At 37.4% G+C, this 17,801-nt stretch overlaps 1 protein-coding gene across 18 annotated transcripts in view; it reads left to right on the top strand.

The window, feature by feature from the left end:
- The window catches only part of NRXN1 (neurexin 1), a 1,100,495-nt gene that overhangs the window by 597,579 nt on the left and 485,115 nt on the right, over positions 1–17,801 (top strand). For all 18 annotated transcript variants that reach the window (XM_063443956.1, XM_063443955.1, XM_063443963.1 and 15 more), the window contains 2 exons: positions 14,644–15,025; positions 17,174–17,364. In XM_063443956.1, coding sequence (XP_063300026.1) covers positions 14,644–15,025; positions 17,174–17,364 — 573 coding nt within the window. The remainder of the gene's footprint in view (positions 1–14,643; positions 15,026–17,173; positions 17,365–17,801) is intronic.

Here is a 17,801-nt window from a genome sequence, read left to right as displayed (position 1 = left end):
AAATTGAACTTTAGTCACACACTGCAGGCTCATGCAGGGTCTAGCAAGCTATTAATAAAGCAATAGAAAATATATTCTAAATTAAACAGAATTTGCAGTAAAGAAAGTGTAAACATTAGATGCATATTTACAGAAATATTTTAGAAAGGCTGTGTGAGTCACATGCCGGGAGGTGTGTCTAGGGCTGCTTAACCAAAGTGAATTGAGCAGTGAGACTGCATGGGGCATTAATTATGCACAAAGACTGCTTCATTAGGCTAAAGTTGTTTTGGTGACCCTTAAACAAAAGGCTATATGAATGCAAGGGACAGATACTTTGAAATCATATAAATATGATAAACATGACTTAACAGTTGAACAATTATCTCACCAGGTTCTCTTCTGACTATCACAGGTGAAGTCAGTATGGTTGAACTTCTTATACCATACAGTTGTGTTTGCTAGAAATTGTCGAGGCTGGGGTCAATAGCGATAGGCTGCAAAACATGAACATGAAATTTGGAAACTAGTCTGCTTTTTTGGCTCCACATATCTTCTGGTTGTTAGTAATAGGAACAGTTTGTGGCTGATATTCAATAACCACTTTAGAAATGAGCCCTAAGAGGGAGCATTTACCAAGATAACACCCCACCTTAAAACCTCTGTCATTCCATTTTGAAGGTAGACACCCTATGTACTAGACTTGGAGAATTAGTTTTGGATTGCAATCCCTCCACAGTCAAATTTCCAAATCTTGAGCCAAAACCTACCCAAATCATGAGCCAACTATAACACACAATGGCTGGCATGTTCATTTTGATTTGTGATTCTGGATTCCACCTGTGGTGCCAAAAAAATAAATTAGTGGTAGGGAAAAACATTAATGATGGGACAGACACTTGATCGTGATTTCATTCACAAATCAAGTGAGAAGTAATAGAGGGAAAAAATGAGAAGCAGTAAAATAACTATATATATAATATACAATATCCAGCGCACTCACTTATCCAATAAACAACAACTTCAATGTAGACAGATTTTGTTAGTTTTTTTAGCCTTGTACTGCAGAGAGCCCCAGATGGAATTGTTTCCCCAAGTAAGTGGGTTAATCTCATAAGAGCAGACATTAGGCTGTTGGGGTACATTGACGTTGTGGCAGGCTTATGCAATGTATGATCACGTAATGTAACTAAAACCCCATTATTTTTGCCTTGGTTAGGTGTTTTTAAAAAAACCCGAATAAAATCTGTCAACATCGAAGTTGCTGTTTAGTGGATAGGTGAGTGCGCTGGATCCTGTGTATTGTATAAATTGGCCCCCAGCAGCACCCTATTTATGCATGTTCAGGTAAGTGCAGCCCCCTGGTTTCATACATATATATATATATATATATATATATATATATATATATATATATATATTACACAAGATCCAGCACACTTACCTTTTCCCTTAAACAGCAACTTCAATGTTGAACGCTTTTATTTGTTTTTTTTTAAAACACCTAATCTAGGCAAAAATAATGGGGGTTTCAATACATTATATGATCATACATTGCATAAACCTGCCACAACGTCAATGTGCCCCATTCTTGGCAGGCCCTACTCTAGCAGCCTAATGTCTGAGATAAACCCACTTACTTGGGGGAAAAAATCCATCTGAGGCTCTCTGCAGTACAAGGCATATATAATATATAAATATACATTTCTTTCTACGGCCTGTCATGTTTTTCCCAATATTGGTTGCTTTTTTTTCTCATTTGATCTGTGAACAAAATGGCAGGAAATTGTTCCTATCAATCTGCTACAAAATATATAGATTTTACAGAATACTAATTGGCCCGTTGCCACATCATTTTGAAAAGTCTGATTTGGTTCTTAAATTACTATTTCAGTACTGAAATTCTGCCAAGCTGAATCAACATTAGGCTGAAATTTAGGGTGTCTCAAAATATGTTCTGTATTCAAGAAAATTGGTTCGAGTGAGCTGAATTGTCATGCCATGCACATGCCTTCGATGTGCTAGAGTTTATTTTCAGTTTTTCATGATAGAGAAAATAGAATACTTTGCAGAAAAATGAATGCCTTAAATTATTCAAAATAATTACTACCTAGCTGCACACCTGCTTATCTTGCTCTCATTGCTATTCTGATTTAACAGATTATTAATGAGCACATCAGGATTTACATGTCATATTTGCCACCATTAGTGACTTCAAACAGAAGGTGTTATGGTGCTTAATAAAACTTCAGCATCATTACAGAGCTTTTCACAAATGTGAATGGTGTTGCTCCAGTTGGGGTTCTACCTCCGGTTAGGGTTCTAGAGTGTGGTCACTTTCTGAGATTGTTCAAGCTCACTTGTCCTGGTACACACAACTCATGCTTCTATTTCATATGATCATACATTGATAATTGATAGCAAATTTATATATTTGTAGATATTTTATTATAAAGTAATATTTTAACTCACATGTCCGTTAATTCACAGCATAGAGATCTATGTGATCAGCATACATATGTTGTTGGCAATTATGCTGATAATTCTTCCTGCTAGCCCTTTAACCACACATCCATCTCTAACTTGATTAAGGGAATGTTTCCAAGTTGGGAAATGAGAGTGGTTGAGCCATTAGTATAACATTAATGAATATAGTGAGATGGCAACATTGACAGAAGTAAGTTTTAAAGGGACACTCCAGGCACCCAGACCACTTCTGCCCATTGGAGTGGTCTGGGTGCCAACTCCCATCACCCTTAACCCTGCAACTGTAAATATTGCAGTTTTTATAAACTGCAATAATTACCCTGCAGGGTTAACTCCTCCTCTAGTGGCTGTCTATCAGACAACCACTAGAGGGACTTCCAGCTTCTTAGAACATGAAAAATGTTTTAAACGATGCTGGACATCCTCACGCTGTGCATGAGGACCTCCAGCATCACCGGAATCCCCATCCAAAAGTATTGAATAAGGCTTTCCTATGGCGAAGTCTCATGCTTGCGGCCATTTCCTTGCATGCACATTAGTTCTGCCCTCCCCTGGCTGACAGCAGCGGGGGAGGAGCACGGGCCGATCCTGACCCTGATGTCCCTCAGCGCTAGATGCAGGTAAGTCACTGAAGTGGTTTTAACCCCTTCAGCAACATGGGATAGGGGGTGGAATAGGGGCACTGCTGGATCCTGCAGTGCCAGGAAAACGGATTTGTTTTCCTGACACGGGAGAGTCCCTTTAACTTAATCTCATTAAGCAATGAAATGTTTGATTGATCATTATGATCAATTATATATGCTATGATTAACAAAGTATCAGGGATTAATGTTAATCGATTATCTTCATTACCATACCAAAACATAAATTTTGCATTGCTATGCAGTGAAAAATGCAATTTAGTCCAAATACCATCCTTTAAATATGAGTAATGATAACAGAAGTTACATAGTTAGTTACATAGTTACATAGTTACATAGCTGAAAAGAGACTTGCGTCCATCAAGTTCAGCCTTCCTCACATATGTTTTTTGCTGTTGATCCAAAAGAAGGCAAAAAAAACCCAGTTTGAAGCACTTCCAATTTTGCAACAAGCTAGGAAAAAAATTCCTTCTTGACCCCAGAATGGCAGTCAGATTTATCCTTGGATCAAGCAGTTATTACCCTACATTGAAAGATTATATCCTTGAATATTCTGTTTTTGCAAGTATGCATCTAGTAGCTGTTTGAACATCTGTATGGACTCTGATAACCACTTCTTCAGGCAGAGAATTCCACATCCTGATTGTTCTTACAGTAAAAAAACCTTTCCTTTGCCTTAGACGAAATCTTCTTTCTTCTAGTCTAAACGCATGACCTCGTGTCCTATGTAAAGTCCGGTTTGTGAATAGATTTCCACACAATGGTTTGTATTGGCCTCGAATGTATTTGTAAAATGTTATCATATCCCTTCTCAGGCGACGTTTTTCTAAACTAAATAGGTTTAAATTTGTTAACCTTTCTTCATAGCTGATATGTTCCATTCCTTTTATTAATTTTGTAGCCCGCCTCTGCACTTTTTCTAGTGCCATAATATCCTTCTTTAGAACAGGTGCCCAAAATTGCACAGCATATTCAATGTGTGGTCTTACCAGTGATTTATAAAGAGGCAAAAGGATATTCTCGTCCCGAGAATGAATGCCCTTTTTCATGCATGACAATACCCTACTGGCCTTGGCCACTGCTGATTGACATTGCACATTGTTGCATAGTTTGTTGTCTATAACAATTCCCAAGTCCTTTTCGTGTGTTGTTATCCCTACACACGATTTATTTATTTACTGGGGTTTCACTCTCAATCTCATCAAATGGGATGAAAATGACACATCCTTTCTTCCACAAAGTTAAAGGGACACTCCAGGCACCCAGACCACTTCTGCCCATTGGAGTGGTCTGGGTGCCAACTCCCACTACCCTTAACCCTGCAACTGTAAATATTGCAGTTTTTATAAAGTGCAATAATTACCTTGCAGGGTTAACTCCACCTCTAGTGAGGACCTCCAGCATCGCTCAATTCCCCAAAGGAAAGTATTGAAAAGCATTTTCAATGCTTTCCTATGGGGGGCTCTAATGCGCATGCGTGGCATTGCCGCGCATGCGCATTAGGTCTCCCTGGCCCGGTGGCCGGGATCAGTCTCGTCCACCGGCCGACGTAAAGACTGGGAGGAGCGGCGGCAAGAGGAAACCACCACCGAGAGACATCGGCGGGGTCTCAAGTAAGTGACCTGAAGGGGTTTTCACCCCTTCAGCAACCGGGGATGGGGGGTGGGAGGGAGATGGGACCTGCAGTGCCAGGAAAACGTATTGTTTTCCTGGCACTGGAGTTTCCCTTTAAGAAATTTTCATAGAACAATACTTCATTGCTGCATTTTAATAATCAGGGAGGAGAGAGGATGTAGGAATGACTTTGCAGCAATACATAGATCAATGTAGGAAACTATAAAACCTTTTTTAGTGATTGGATTTTACAAAAAGTGTCCTTACTGTATGTTGGCCATATGCATACCACGGAATGGCAATGACACTAAATTGCTCTTGTCCCAGTCACCCTACATTTTTTTCTTGAATTTTCTATTCTATGTACAAGAAAGTCACAATGTGGGGAGGGGGGCATTTTCCTAAAAAAAATGGTTACCCCTTTTTTCATTTATATGTGTAAAGGCCATTTAGAGAAATCTACACATGCAATATAAATGCAAATACACAATTATAATAAATTGTTAGGTTTATTATAATGATATTTATGTTGGTAATAATTATATATGATATGATGAAAATAATGGTATCTTTAGAAAGACCATTTAATGGCGAGAAAACCGGTATATAATATGTGTGGGTACAGTAAATGAGTAAGAGGAAAATTACAGCTAAACACAAACACCGCAGAAATGTAAAAACAGCCCTGGTAAGAAAATTGGAAAACGGTCTGGTCAGTAAGGGGTTAAACTAGAGATTATTTGTATTCAGATCAGATAATGGACATACTTGGAAAGATAAATAGTCTTATTGCATTCTCCCTAGTAAAATATATCAATTAATACTTTGTGTACTCTACAATTTTTTTTATCCTATATGCGCAATTTTCATCACCAAATTTGATTGCCCATAACCTACTCTGGTCGCTACTGACTGGTAAACCATCTTAAATGTGACAAGCACATTTTTCTATTCTGTTCACAATGCAGTGTTTATTCCTGATAATGTTTACACTTTACACTCTTTTGTTTACACAGACATATATTTCTAAAGAACTTACATTTTCTTCATAAGATCACAGGCATTCAAAGTATGGCAAACACCCAAATATTGCAGTTAACAGTACATATTTCAACTTGCCTAGTCCTATTACTTTTATTCAGGCAGAGGGTGGATTAGTCCAGAGTGTTGTCTGTTCCTATTATCTATAATCAAGCTATCGTGGACCAGAGATGGGATTGCTCTTGGACCTAAGTGCCTATTTGGGCCCCCATACCTGGCAGTTATGCTTTGCACAGACACTGGCATGGTTATTCAGAGATAAGTGTGATTTGTCACAAATTCATAGTGAATTGAAAGAGAAATTAATGTTTTAGGCCATGATATCTGAATTGGAAGTCAGCTATGTTTTCATTTAGGTTATTTTGTTCTAAAAACTAAAATTAGCGTTCAATCCCCAAGAATTCCCACTTAAAGAACACATTAACATTAAAACTAAAATATTTATAAGTTAAAGTGTTCCAAACTGTGTTTGGATTACTGCCACTCCAAAAAGTGACAAATTACCATTATACTTTCCTGTAATCAAGTGGCAATATAGATGCCTTGTAGCAATTGCTTTACTTCTAATGAAGTTATCAGTTCTAATGTTCACTTTGATGCCTCTCAGAGGCAGCAGCAATTGCTGAGCTCCAGCAATCAAGTGCTTCTTATCTCATAGAGTAGAATTGAATTGAGCATGAAAGCCTTTGAAAAATGAAGGTATCAACGAGGAAGCACCCACTAGAAGTTAGGCTTAGACAAAATACAGGGTGGGTCAAAATTCAGGGTAAGGTTTGAGGAGTCAATAACTTTTTTATTAATGGACCAATTTTAATAATATTACATACAATGAATGCTTAATGCATGGAAATATGTTTGACTAGGTACGGAAGATAACATCTTTTAAATGAGCTCCATTTGCTGCCTCGCAAAGTCGGGCTCTTTCGATTGCATTATTCATAACATTAATGTTTGAGACTTTAGCGCTCATACTTCTGTACAGATATTCTTTATGTGCTGCTTAAGTGTACACAGTTTGTTCATATACACCCGCTCCTTCAGATATCCCAAGAGGAAGTAAACGGAAGCTGAAAGGTCAAGCTAACGCGGCGGCCACTTAATCTGGAAAATTCTTGAAATTATCCACTTGCCAAACAGATGTCTCAAGAGCTCCATTATGGCACTGGCTGTATGGACAGTAGCCCAATCCTGTTGAAACCACATTTCAGGATGATGTTCTCAAAAATAATGGTGCTTACAATGTTTTAATTAACTCTGAATAACCCCATGAGTGCCACCTAATTTTTCCCATTCTTAGTGGTATGGCTCCGTAACGTTCTCAATGTGCCACAGCATTACCCATTGTTTATTCTTTGTACATTACTAAGAGAAAATACCTGTGCAACTCAAACTAATATTCTAAAAGTAAACATTATTTCATTTTGAGGACCCATCTCTTGTTTTTAAATAGAGAGTAGTATTTTGGTTCTTTACTGTGCTTGACCCCTTAAGAACCAAATGTCTGGGGGCGGGCCGGACAGGACCGCCGAGCTGGATGGCAGCACAAGTGATCAGCTCCTGCAAGAAATACACTTTGCAGCCCTCAAACAATGCTTTTCAACACATACACTGACCAGCAAAGGCGGCCCTCAACGTGCAGAGGGCACCGGATCCGGGGCGAGGCTGGCTCCATGAGCTTTAGTCCCTTAGAGGAGAAATCTCCACCACTACAGGTGGGACCTACTCCGGTGGTGAGTGGAGCGGACGGCCGCTGCTCCACTATCCTGCCTAACGGTGCTCGGAACCGAGAGGAACTGGCCCTGTTCCCCCCCTCTGGACCGGTGGGGGTGATCCCGGTCCTCACGCTGGGGCCCCGACCACAGCAATACATCCCAACTATGCCTCCATCCCAATCCGCAACCCAGGCACTTCACTCAAGATGGCGCAGGCCATGTGCACCAGCGCTAAGGTTAGAGGGGTCAGAAGGTATATCCCTGCACTCACAACAACCAGCGCGGAGAGCAGGTAAAGGCTGATCAGGCACCCATGACAGCCAGTCCTAAACAGGCACTCCAAAGCTACCACACAACACTTACCTCGGAGGCAGATCCAAAAAGGCGGGAGAAAGGGAGATACAGGAGACCAGCGCGAGCCAAACGGCACAGACCGCCAGAATTACACACGCGACACCCTACTCTCCAGATCCACCGGAGCTCCAGCTCCCCAAGCCAGAAGCCGCACACCAATCTCGGGCTGTCATGCAGCAACCCCCAATCAGCCCCGCAGGAACCGCCGCACTCGCAACCAACCGGACAGCAGCGGGAACACGCTATGCCCAAAGAAGGCATAGGCTAAACAGGGACTTCTGAGAAATGTGGGGGGTCCAGGGGTGAAAACCTAACTCGAAGATGAACTAGAAATGCTTTAGTTAATGCCTTACCTAACCTAATATGTCATAGCAATGTATGCATGTCTACCTTACTCAGCTAATCCTTACACCTCACCCTAAGATACACTAGCAATGTTTAACTCAATGCCTTACCTAACCTACTATATGTCTAACTACTCTCACTACTCTCACGCTAAACTTGTTAGTAATACTACAAATGTCAATTTTTATACAGCAGTGAGTTACTAGATGCACCTACATATATTCTCACTAATTATCTTGCTGATGATATAGGCAAATGTTATAAGCAAATGTTATATGCCTTGTTATAAGGATAGGCTTACTGAGTAAACACATGGCATCTACTAAAGCGACTACAGCAATGACCCAGCTAGCATGTACCTAATCATCTGGATCCAAATACTTACTATAGCTAGTCTAGCAACGTCAAGCATAAATTGTTTTTCATTTGTTTTTACACTTGTTTCCTTTGATTTAACTCTGACGATACAATCGTTTAGTTCAAAGCTACCTTCATAACTGCTATTTTATACGTGTTATTAACTTTTTGGAAAGCTTGCTTAATATTAAATGAGGCTGCCATTCGTAGGAGATGTACTATTGTGTTAAAGTGATCCCATCCTGTACAAATACTGTGCATCCCCTCTTCTCTATTCTGTACCCCATTTAACTCCTGCCTCAATAAAAGAAAGATTGACAAAGAACCAAACGTCTGGAATAAAAGGGAATCATGACATGTCACACATGTCATGTGTCCTTAAGGGGTTAAAAGAAGAGTCAGTCTGATGTGTAAATAGCTGTTCCCTTTGTAATAACATTCAAGCGTAAAAATAAAAATGACCCCCCCCAAAAAAAAACAAAAAAAAACAAAGCTGCTTCTGAGTAGGTATTGTTCTATGGGGCAATATTTTATATATTGTAAAATATGTAAAAAAAATGATTGTGGAGAATCAAAAAAGGATTGTTAGATAAAAATTGCACGATTCTCCTTTTTAGACATTTTTTTTGTTTGGTTACTTCAGTCTAATATGTATAAATCCCTTGGCTTTTCATCATAAATTCCAGTTTAGATAATGTATTTGTTTTGCAAATACAATTACATCTTGGTTTAAGTCTAAATTTTAAATATTACAATATTAAGAATTTCCATAACTTCAATGTTGCTGAAAAGTATATCAGCTGCATGTTAACACACAGTTCGAAATGTCATTTTCATTAAAACAAGATAATGCTGAATCTTGTCAAATTCTTATCCTCAGTGACTACTTATCTAAATGGATATTCACCTTATCTGCATTCATCAGGATTCAAAATGTAATTGGTTCTGAATCTATCAATCTAAAAAAAAAAAAAAAAACAGCTCAGATTATGCATATCAGATAACAAATTCCACCTGCAAGTGTCTTACTGATGTGACGCTAATATAAAATGAAAAGGGAATAACATTTATTGCTTAACTTGAAATATATTACATTGAAATGAAAGAACAATGAAGATAAGTAAAATTTATGTATAGTCATCAAATGGATGTACAGCCATGAGTACAGGGCTTGATTAGATTTCTGAGTTAGTTCCCAGAGGATGGCCCTAGCCTGATGCTGGCATTACTTATTGGAGTTTTTATCAATTTTTGAAAACATTTTCTATTTTCTGGAACTGACCACTGAAGGTTACTCTCATAAAAGGAGGTCCTCCATACTAAATTAGTGGCACTCAGGGGAATTAAGTATCTGATCGTTGTGCCTTTGTGTATGCTCTCATTGTATTACATTTGTATCCTGATAGAATAGGCTCAACACATTCATTTAACAGTACATAAGCTAATTTTCTTATACTCGTTGAGTGTCATATTGTACGGAACTTATCAAAGCTGGTGGCCGTGAGATATGGACGATGTAGTGGAAATAGGGGATCTGTCTGACATTGGGTATGTTAAAGGATACATTTTGCAATGGAATACGACTGAAAACAAGTCACAAACATGCGGAATGAGACATGTGAATGAATGTACTGAAAGACATGGAGAATGAAAGGGATAAGGGAGCCTGTGACAATATATCTTGAAGAATGGAAAATAGACATATTGGGAATGGAAAATAGACATATTATAGAATGTGGTTCTAGGAAACGTCTGATATGGAAATAGACTGGGAGCTGATGTGGAAACAGACATATAGAAGCGATCGGGCTGATATACAGAACAGAGAAATGTAGCATTTACAACACACAAAGTGACACTCCATACAAATCCTGCATGCATTCATGCACACTGCCTCAATGCACATACAGTTTCACACACACACACATACACAAACACAAACACACAAAAGCACTACTTTTATATTTATAGTTACAAAATTTCCACTTACTGTCACATGAATCAAACACAAATCAGCTGCAGCTGCTCATCATAGAACATGCTAATTAATGCAAGCACTTCATTTTGCTAAGTGTATGAATTTATATTAATACATGACACAATGGGTTGTGTATTCTAAGCAGCAGCTTCTGTATTAATATAATTATTTAAACATAACAGGGGGCTCAGCTACCACGGTGAAATGTAAAAAACACAAATACATGTTGGGAATGAATAGTTGCACAGTATGACTGATCATACTCAACATAGAGTAATAATAAAGAGTGCAGTGTAGCCCAACTACACTGGCTAAGTATCATGTGAAATGTACGTAAACATATAAGTTGGTACGAAAAGCAAGCTGTGATATTGTATTTCACACACATATTGTCTTCTAGGCCATATTGTTAGAAGCAACATTCTTTTACCCCAACATGACATACATCCATGTTTAGAGATTGTGATCCATTCATAGACATTCGGAAATAAAGAGAGCTATCGAGAAAAAGAAAGAAAGAAAGATAGATAGAAAGAAAGAAAAGTGGTGTTATTTCTTTCCCAAGCTATTCGGTCCTGCCATGGTGAACATAACAGTTTGTTACAGAAACATCTCTAGCCATCCTTAGTCTTACCACAGTACTCTAGTCTGATAAGAAAATATACAAATAAAACTAAATTGATCAAGCATTTATGTTGTCATGGTAATAGAATGATAGCTGCTTCAACCTTTTTGTCTCAATGCTTTCTCTCTCTTTATTAAACAACAATTTAAAAACCAAAAGCCCACACTCTTCTTCACACTTACCTCCCCAGATGATCAGTCTAGGGACCGGGAGGGAAACTTGTCTCTATATAATTTCGCAGTCGGATAGCAGATAGAGAGCAGTAATTATTAGTTTTAGCTTTGTAATTTTTCTGTGCCAAGTATTTAACTCCAATTTAAAGGACAACTGTCACCTCTAAACTATTTTTTAATATAATAACCTATAATATACTAATAATAATAATAATAATGATATAATATATAATGTTATATATATATATATATATATATATATATATATATATATATATATATATATATATATATATAAAATGAGAAAAAAATGTTCCTTTTTTATTTATTATTTATAAAATATTTTACCAGGAAAGATACATTGAGATTCCTCTAATTTTCAAGTATGTCCTTGGTCCACAAAACAATGCACTGATACAATAGGGTGCAAAAAAATACAAAAACAATATCAATACACAATATATACAAAAGTTTACAAAGAACAGGTAGGAAATATATAATCAACCATGACAGGTGCATTCTGTTTTGAGGTATGTAGAGAGGGATCTCTTAACGGACTTTAGGTTTAGGGAAGATTTGAAAGTGTGCGGGAGGTCGTTCCATAATTGCGGCGCTCTATAGGAAAAGGAGGATCGAGCCACTTTCTTTTTGTATTGAGGTAGACTAAATAAAGTGCTGATACTGGATCGGAGGTTATAGGAGGTGGGAATAGCTGGGGAGAGCATTCTGCTCAGGTCGGGTGGGAGTTTCCAAGAAAAGCTCTTAAACACAAGGCTGGAAAGATGAAGGATGCGTCTGGATTCCAGCGACAACCAGTTTAGTTATTTTAGTATGTCACAATGGTGGGTCCTGTAATTACATTGTAGCACAAATTGGCAGAACGAGTTATACAACGTATTGAGTTTATTAAGGTGGGTTTGCGGTGTTGTGCATATACTACATCCCCATAACCAAGGATTGGCATCTGCATTTGCTTTACAATATTTTCCTTTACTGTTGGGCTTCGGCAGGATTTGTTTCTGTACAGGGCACCTAGTTTTGGATAAAGTTTAGACGCAAGTTTTTCTATGTGGAGGCCAAAAGATAGATTGTGGTCTAACAACATACCCAAGTATTTGAAAGAGTGGACTGCAGTCAGTCTGCAATTTGAATTTGTTTTGATGGATAGGTGGGGATTGTGTAATTTGTGTAATTTAGGTACTGTTCCAAATATCATTGTGACAGTTTTGTCAGTGTTTAGGATGTGTTTGTTTTTTGCGATCCACTTTTCTACCTCAAGCTGCGGTAGAGTGGATTTGCTTGCATAGATTACTGTGTCACCTGCATACATGTGTACATTTGAGGATTTGCAGACATTAGGCAGATCATTTATAAATAATGTAATAGTATTGGGCAGATAATGGAACCTTGGGGAACACCACACGCGACTAGGAGAGGGATACATATTGTGAGCAATCCGATACATATGGTCGAAACCAGGTTAGCGGACAATCACCAATCCCTGAGTTTTTGAGTTTGTGCAGTAGAATGTTGTGGTCTACTGTGTCAAAGGCCTTTGTAAAATAAAGGTTTCAAGATTAAAATTTGTTTAGGACCTGGTGATTTTAGCTTTGGGAGAGGATTTAGTAGCCCTTATTTTGCGCATGCAGTATTTTAGTTGTTAACCATGATTCTGAGAGCACAATGATTTTTGGTTTGTAATGGGAACACCAAGTTTGCAGTGCATCCCGTTTAGGGAGCAAGCTATGAATGTTGCAGTGCACAAAAGAGAGGCCTTTTTTAGTGGGGAGATTAGGACTAGAATTAGCTGGGGGACCAGGGTTAGACTCCACATAATTTGCAAGGGCAAGTAACATAAGGACTAGGAATTTGGACATCATTTTTGTTTGGCCATATAGTGAATGGGATACTTTATAATTTTGTGAGGTGGGGGTAGGAGAGCTATTTTTTATAACTTTCTACAGCACTCAGCAGATATGTTACAGCAACAGAGCAGGCCATGGTGTATGATAATTTGTTTTCCAGTTTGAGGTGTGTGCTTTTGGCGGTTGTGATGTGAACAATATTGGAGTGAGAAAAGGGTTAAGAATAACAGTATATTCATATTTGTATTCAGGTTAGTGATATGAGGTGTGTAGATGAAAATGAAACACAAATAGTAAAAAAAAAACTAAAATTAAAAATTAAATCAAAGTATATAATATTGGTGTGTGATATATAGCTCACGTCCATATGTTTAGTATATGAGAGAATGTTTCAGCCATATACATGCATCTTGGGTCAGATAGTGTACGAAATCCAAAAGTTATTATGCATTATCTTTCCTGCTTCACTTCCTGCTCAGATTAGGGAAGACCATAGAGACTGTCTGTTTTCAAACACTGTCTGACCCAAGGTATATGGCTTAAGGATCCTGTCATATACTCAGGGTAGGATTTCGTTTTTTTTTTTAACTTGTGCTTCATTTAAAAAACAAAATCTATTTCCTTTGAAAACTTGATGGAAGGATTATTATATTAAGTCATAGTTTTGAGGTGACAATTAAGTCAACGTGTGTTCTTTATCAGAAGCTTCAACTAATACCATGAACTGTGTGAGATCTTCCGTCATTATCACAACTTCTAGACATCCACTGTTCCTCTCTATTCAATTACTCAGTTGCACCAATTGTAATTAAGTTTCTATGATTACTAATGTGGGTTGTCAATGCATGTACTTTGCTCCAGGTTTGCTTAGTCTTCGAATAGCAAATTAATTATGTCAAATAAGAAAAGAAAAGGCAAAATGTGTGTAGGCGCTTCTTGTAGGAAAAGAAACACAAGTTGTATCCCCTAACACCCTCAAACTAGTGAAATATAAAACAAACAAAAGTTCCCTCTGTGAGCATAAAATATACCTACAAATAATATCAGGACATATGTACACGATCTAAAAGATTTAAAAACAATTACGCATAGTGCAGACCATATAAAATAGTCCTCCAAGGGGAGTATTTAAAGTAACTCACATGATTAAGAGCCGTCCCAGGCTCTATAAATTGCAATTCAGTTTGCCTATACGAATAGTGGCTGGATCAGGAACAACTGGATCCACATTTTATGTTCACAGAGGGCAACTTTTGTCTGTTTTATAATTATTTCAAATGATGGTAAATTTTGGGAATTACTCAAAGGTTGTGCTGATGGGATATTCATTTTTTAAAGTTATTGGGCAAAAACACAATTGAACACTGACAAATATAATAAAAAAAATATATAGATATCCAACCAATAATACACCCAATGGACATATTTATAGTGTTTGTGTCTAATACCTTGTTTTTTTAAATCATCCACAGGTCAGATGACTGGTGATCACACAAGGCTGGAATTTCACAACATTGAGACAGGGATAATCACAGAGCGACGCTACCTGTCTGTTGTGCCTTCAAATTTCATTGGTCATCTACAAAGTTTAACATTCAATGGCATGGCATACATTGATTTGTGCAAAAACGGTGACATAGATTACTGTGAACTGAATGCTCGGTTTGGATTTAGAAACATCATTGCAGACCCAGTTACCTTTAAGACGAAAGCAAGTTATGTTGCACTGGCCACTTTACAAGCCTATACCTCTATGCACCTTTTCTTCCAGTTCAAGACTACATCTCCAGATGGACTGATTCTTTATAACAGCGGGGATGGAAACGACTTCATTGTAGTTGAATTGGTCAAAGGGTAGGTATAGACAATGTAATGTATGCAGAAAACGTCTATAATATCCTTGGATATACAATAATACAATCATAGAAAAAATGTCACAGAACACAAAGATATGCTACAAATAATAAGTATATGTTACATACTTTTATGGTACATAGTTATCATGCAAAAGACTCATTATCAATCATACCTTACACATGGGTGTTGGGAAAAATAGACTTCTTGCATCATAAGTCCACTTCTTGAAAGAGATGGAAAAAAACATCGGAAAAAGGATCTATGTAGGAAAACTTTATTCACTTGAATGTTTACTCAGAAAACATGTGTAGCACAAGATGTTTTTTTCAGATAGGCTAACAAAAACCATAGATGTGTGTAATAAAAACACCATATCTGTTCAATTCACATTTATAAATAAATTAACGCTTTGTTAAGTTTATACGTTAACATGAGCAATGACTTATAGTAAGTCTACAACCAATGTATTGGTGATATAAATAAAATATGTGGCTTACAGCATCCAATCCAGCATTATTATTTTCTCTTTTTTCTTTCTTTCTTTCTTTCTTTTTTTCTTTCTTTCTTTCTTTCTTCGTAGCTTGCCATTTTAAGAGATTAAAGCACATTTTTCTATTCACAAAAATGGGGCAGTAAAATTACATATAACAAAAGCTGGCCTGCTGTTTATTTTTCATTTTATCAACTAACCACTAGAGGTCCTCAGCGCACTATTCATTTCATAATTTTCTCCTCCAGAATGTTCCTTTTAAATGCCACATTATTTTTTTCTCATGTTGTGAATATATGAAACATGTCATAGTTGCCATTGGCAACAATCCTTGACAAACATTTACAGTTGAAAAGACAGAGAAAAGAAGTTAGAATTATTTTAAATAAAAAATTCAATGTTCACTTGAAAATATCAAGTGTCTGTAGGTGCACGCACACACGCACACATTTATCTGAATATCTAAATCATTTCAGCTAGAATTTAGATTCAATTACGCAGAACAAAATCCAATCCAGCTACTTTGCAGTTTATGTCACAATATATTTTACCATTTAATAGCTTATTCCTCAGTTTTTTTTATTTAATTAATATCACCAAATGATTACTCCCCAGTTAACACTGTGACTGTGAAACGTGTTGTGCACACTCTCAAAGGGATCTTTGACCCTACTGCATTAATTTCTGGAAGTACTTATGGTAGTTGGAACATGAATAGCAGGGTTTAATAGAACTAGGTATAAATCCATATGAGCACTATAGTGCCAGGAAAACATTGTTATTTTTCTTGCACTATATTTACCTATAGTGCCCCTTCCACCCCCACCACCCCACTGTGGTGCAGAAGGCGTTAAAAACTGTCCATCGGCGCTGGCTCAACTTCTCCCTTGCCGACGTCACACTTGCATTAGAACAGCCCCATAGGAAAACATTATACAATGCTCACCTAAGGGGTGATGCTGGATGTCATGCATAGATTGAGAGGTGGAGTTAGCCCATAACAGTAATTATTGCAGTTAATCAAAAACTGCAATAATTACCTTTCCAGGGTTAAGGATCCTGGGACAATACATCCAGTGGTCTGCAGTGGTCTGGGTACATATAGTGTCCCTTTTATCACAAACTATGGCTATATAACCAATTAACCAGTAGTTGTAAGGGTGGACATATCTTTAAACACCAACCTCTTACACATGACTATCTCTGAAGGGTAAGATGCCCTCACTCTATGCCTTATATTTCCCCTCGTTCTCTTTCATTATGAATAAACCCACACAAACATAAAGGCTCATGCACAAATTTATTAAATACAATCAGAAATGTTCTCTAAGTAATGTGTTTTTGGAAATTCACAAGGGAACTGTACATTTCTGGGCAAAATGTGCAATACTTTGGTGAATTTACAAAGGCCAGTTTATTAAATAATGCCAGCTATGATTGCAAGGTATGTAATGGTAATCATCTCAACTGCAATTATTATGTTTAATTGGAAGACATGACTTTTAGTATAATGATGGTTGAGTATGGTGAGCATTGGAATGTTCCTTCTTATTGCAAGACTTTTAGCATTGTGTCTGATAATGGATCCTTATAACTATATCTAGATTAGTAATGGATGAAATTAAAATTAAAATATAACTTGTTTTCTTTTTCAGATATTTACATTACGTTTTTGACTTGGGGAATGGTGCAAATCTTATTAAAGGAAGCTCCAACAAACCTTTGAATGACCATCAGTGGCACAATGTCATGATATCAAGGGACACCAGTAACCTCCATACAGTTAAAATTGACACAAAAATCACTACTCAGAGCACAGCAGGAGCAAGGAACCTGGATCTTAAAAGTAAGAGCATCAGAAATAATTCATGAATTATATCCAGAATGACTTCTATCCTAAAACTCCAGAAGCATTCTGGCTACACTGGTCAACATGCCAGGCATTTTGAACATGTAAATAAAACAGGGTAGGTAAACTTTAGTACTCTAGATGTTGTGGACTACATCTCCACTGATGCTTTGCCTACATTATGGCTGTAAGAGCATTATAGGAGATCAAGTGCACAACATCTGGAGTGCCAAGGGTTTTCCTAACCTGTATTAGGGGATGTCAAAGCATAATCTCAAGTTATGATGTAACATTTATTTTGTATAATTTGTATCTTACAAACAAGCTAGCATGTTCGGCAATGGCTGTACTTATTATTAAATAGAATTATTAGTAAATTATTGTCTGAGGCTCACATAAACATAATGTCATTGAATAATATAAATCTGCAAGAC

The sequence above is a fragment of the Pelobates fuscus genome, chromosome 2 (genome assembly GCF_036172605.1).
Source record: "Pelobates fuscus isolate aPelFus1 chromosome 2, aPelFus1.pri, whole genome shotgun sequence".
Taxonomy (NCBI): Eukaryota; Metazoa; Chordata; class Amphibia; order Anura; family Pelobatidae; genus Pelobates; species Pelobates fuscus.
Note: the sequence above shows the minus strand (reverse complement) of the source record. Positions and strands in the feature narration are given on the sequence as shown.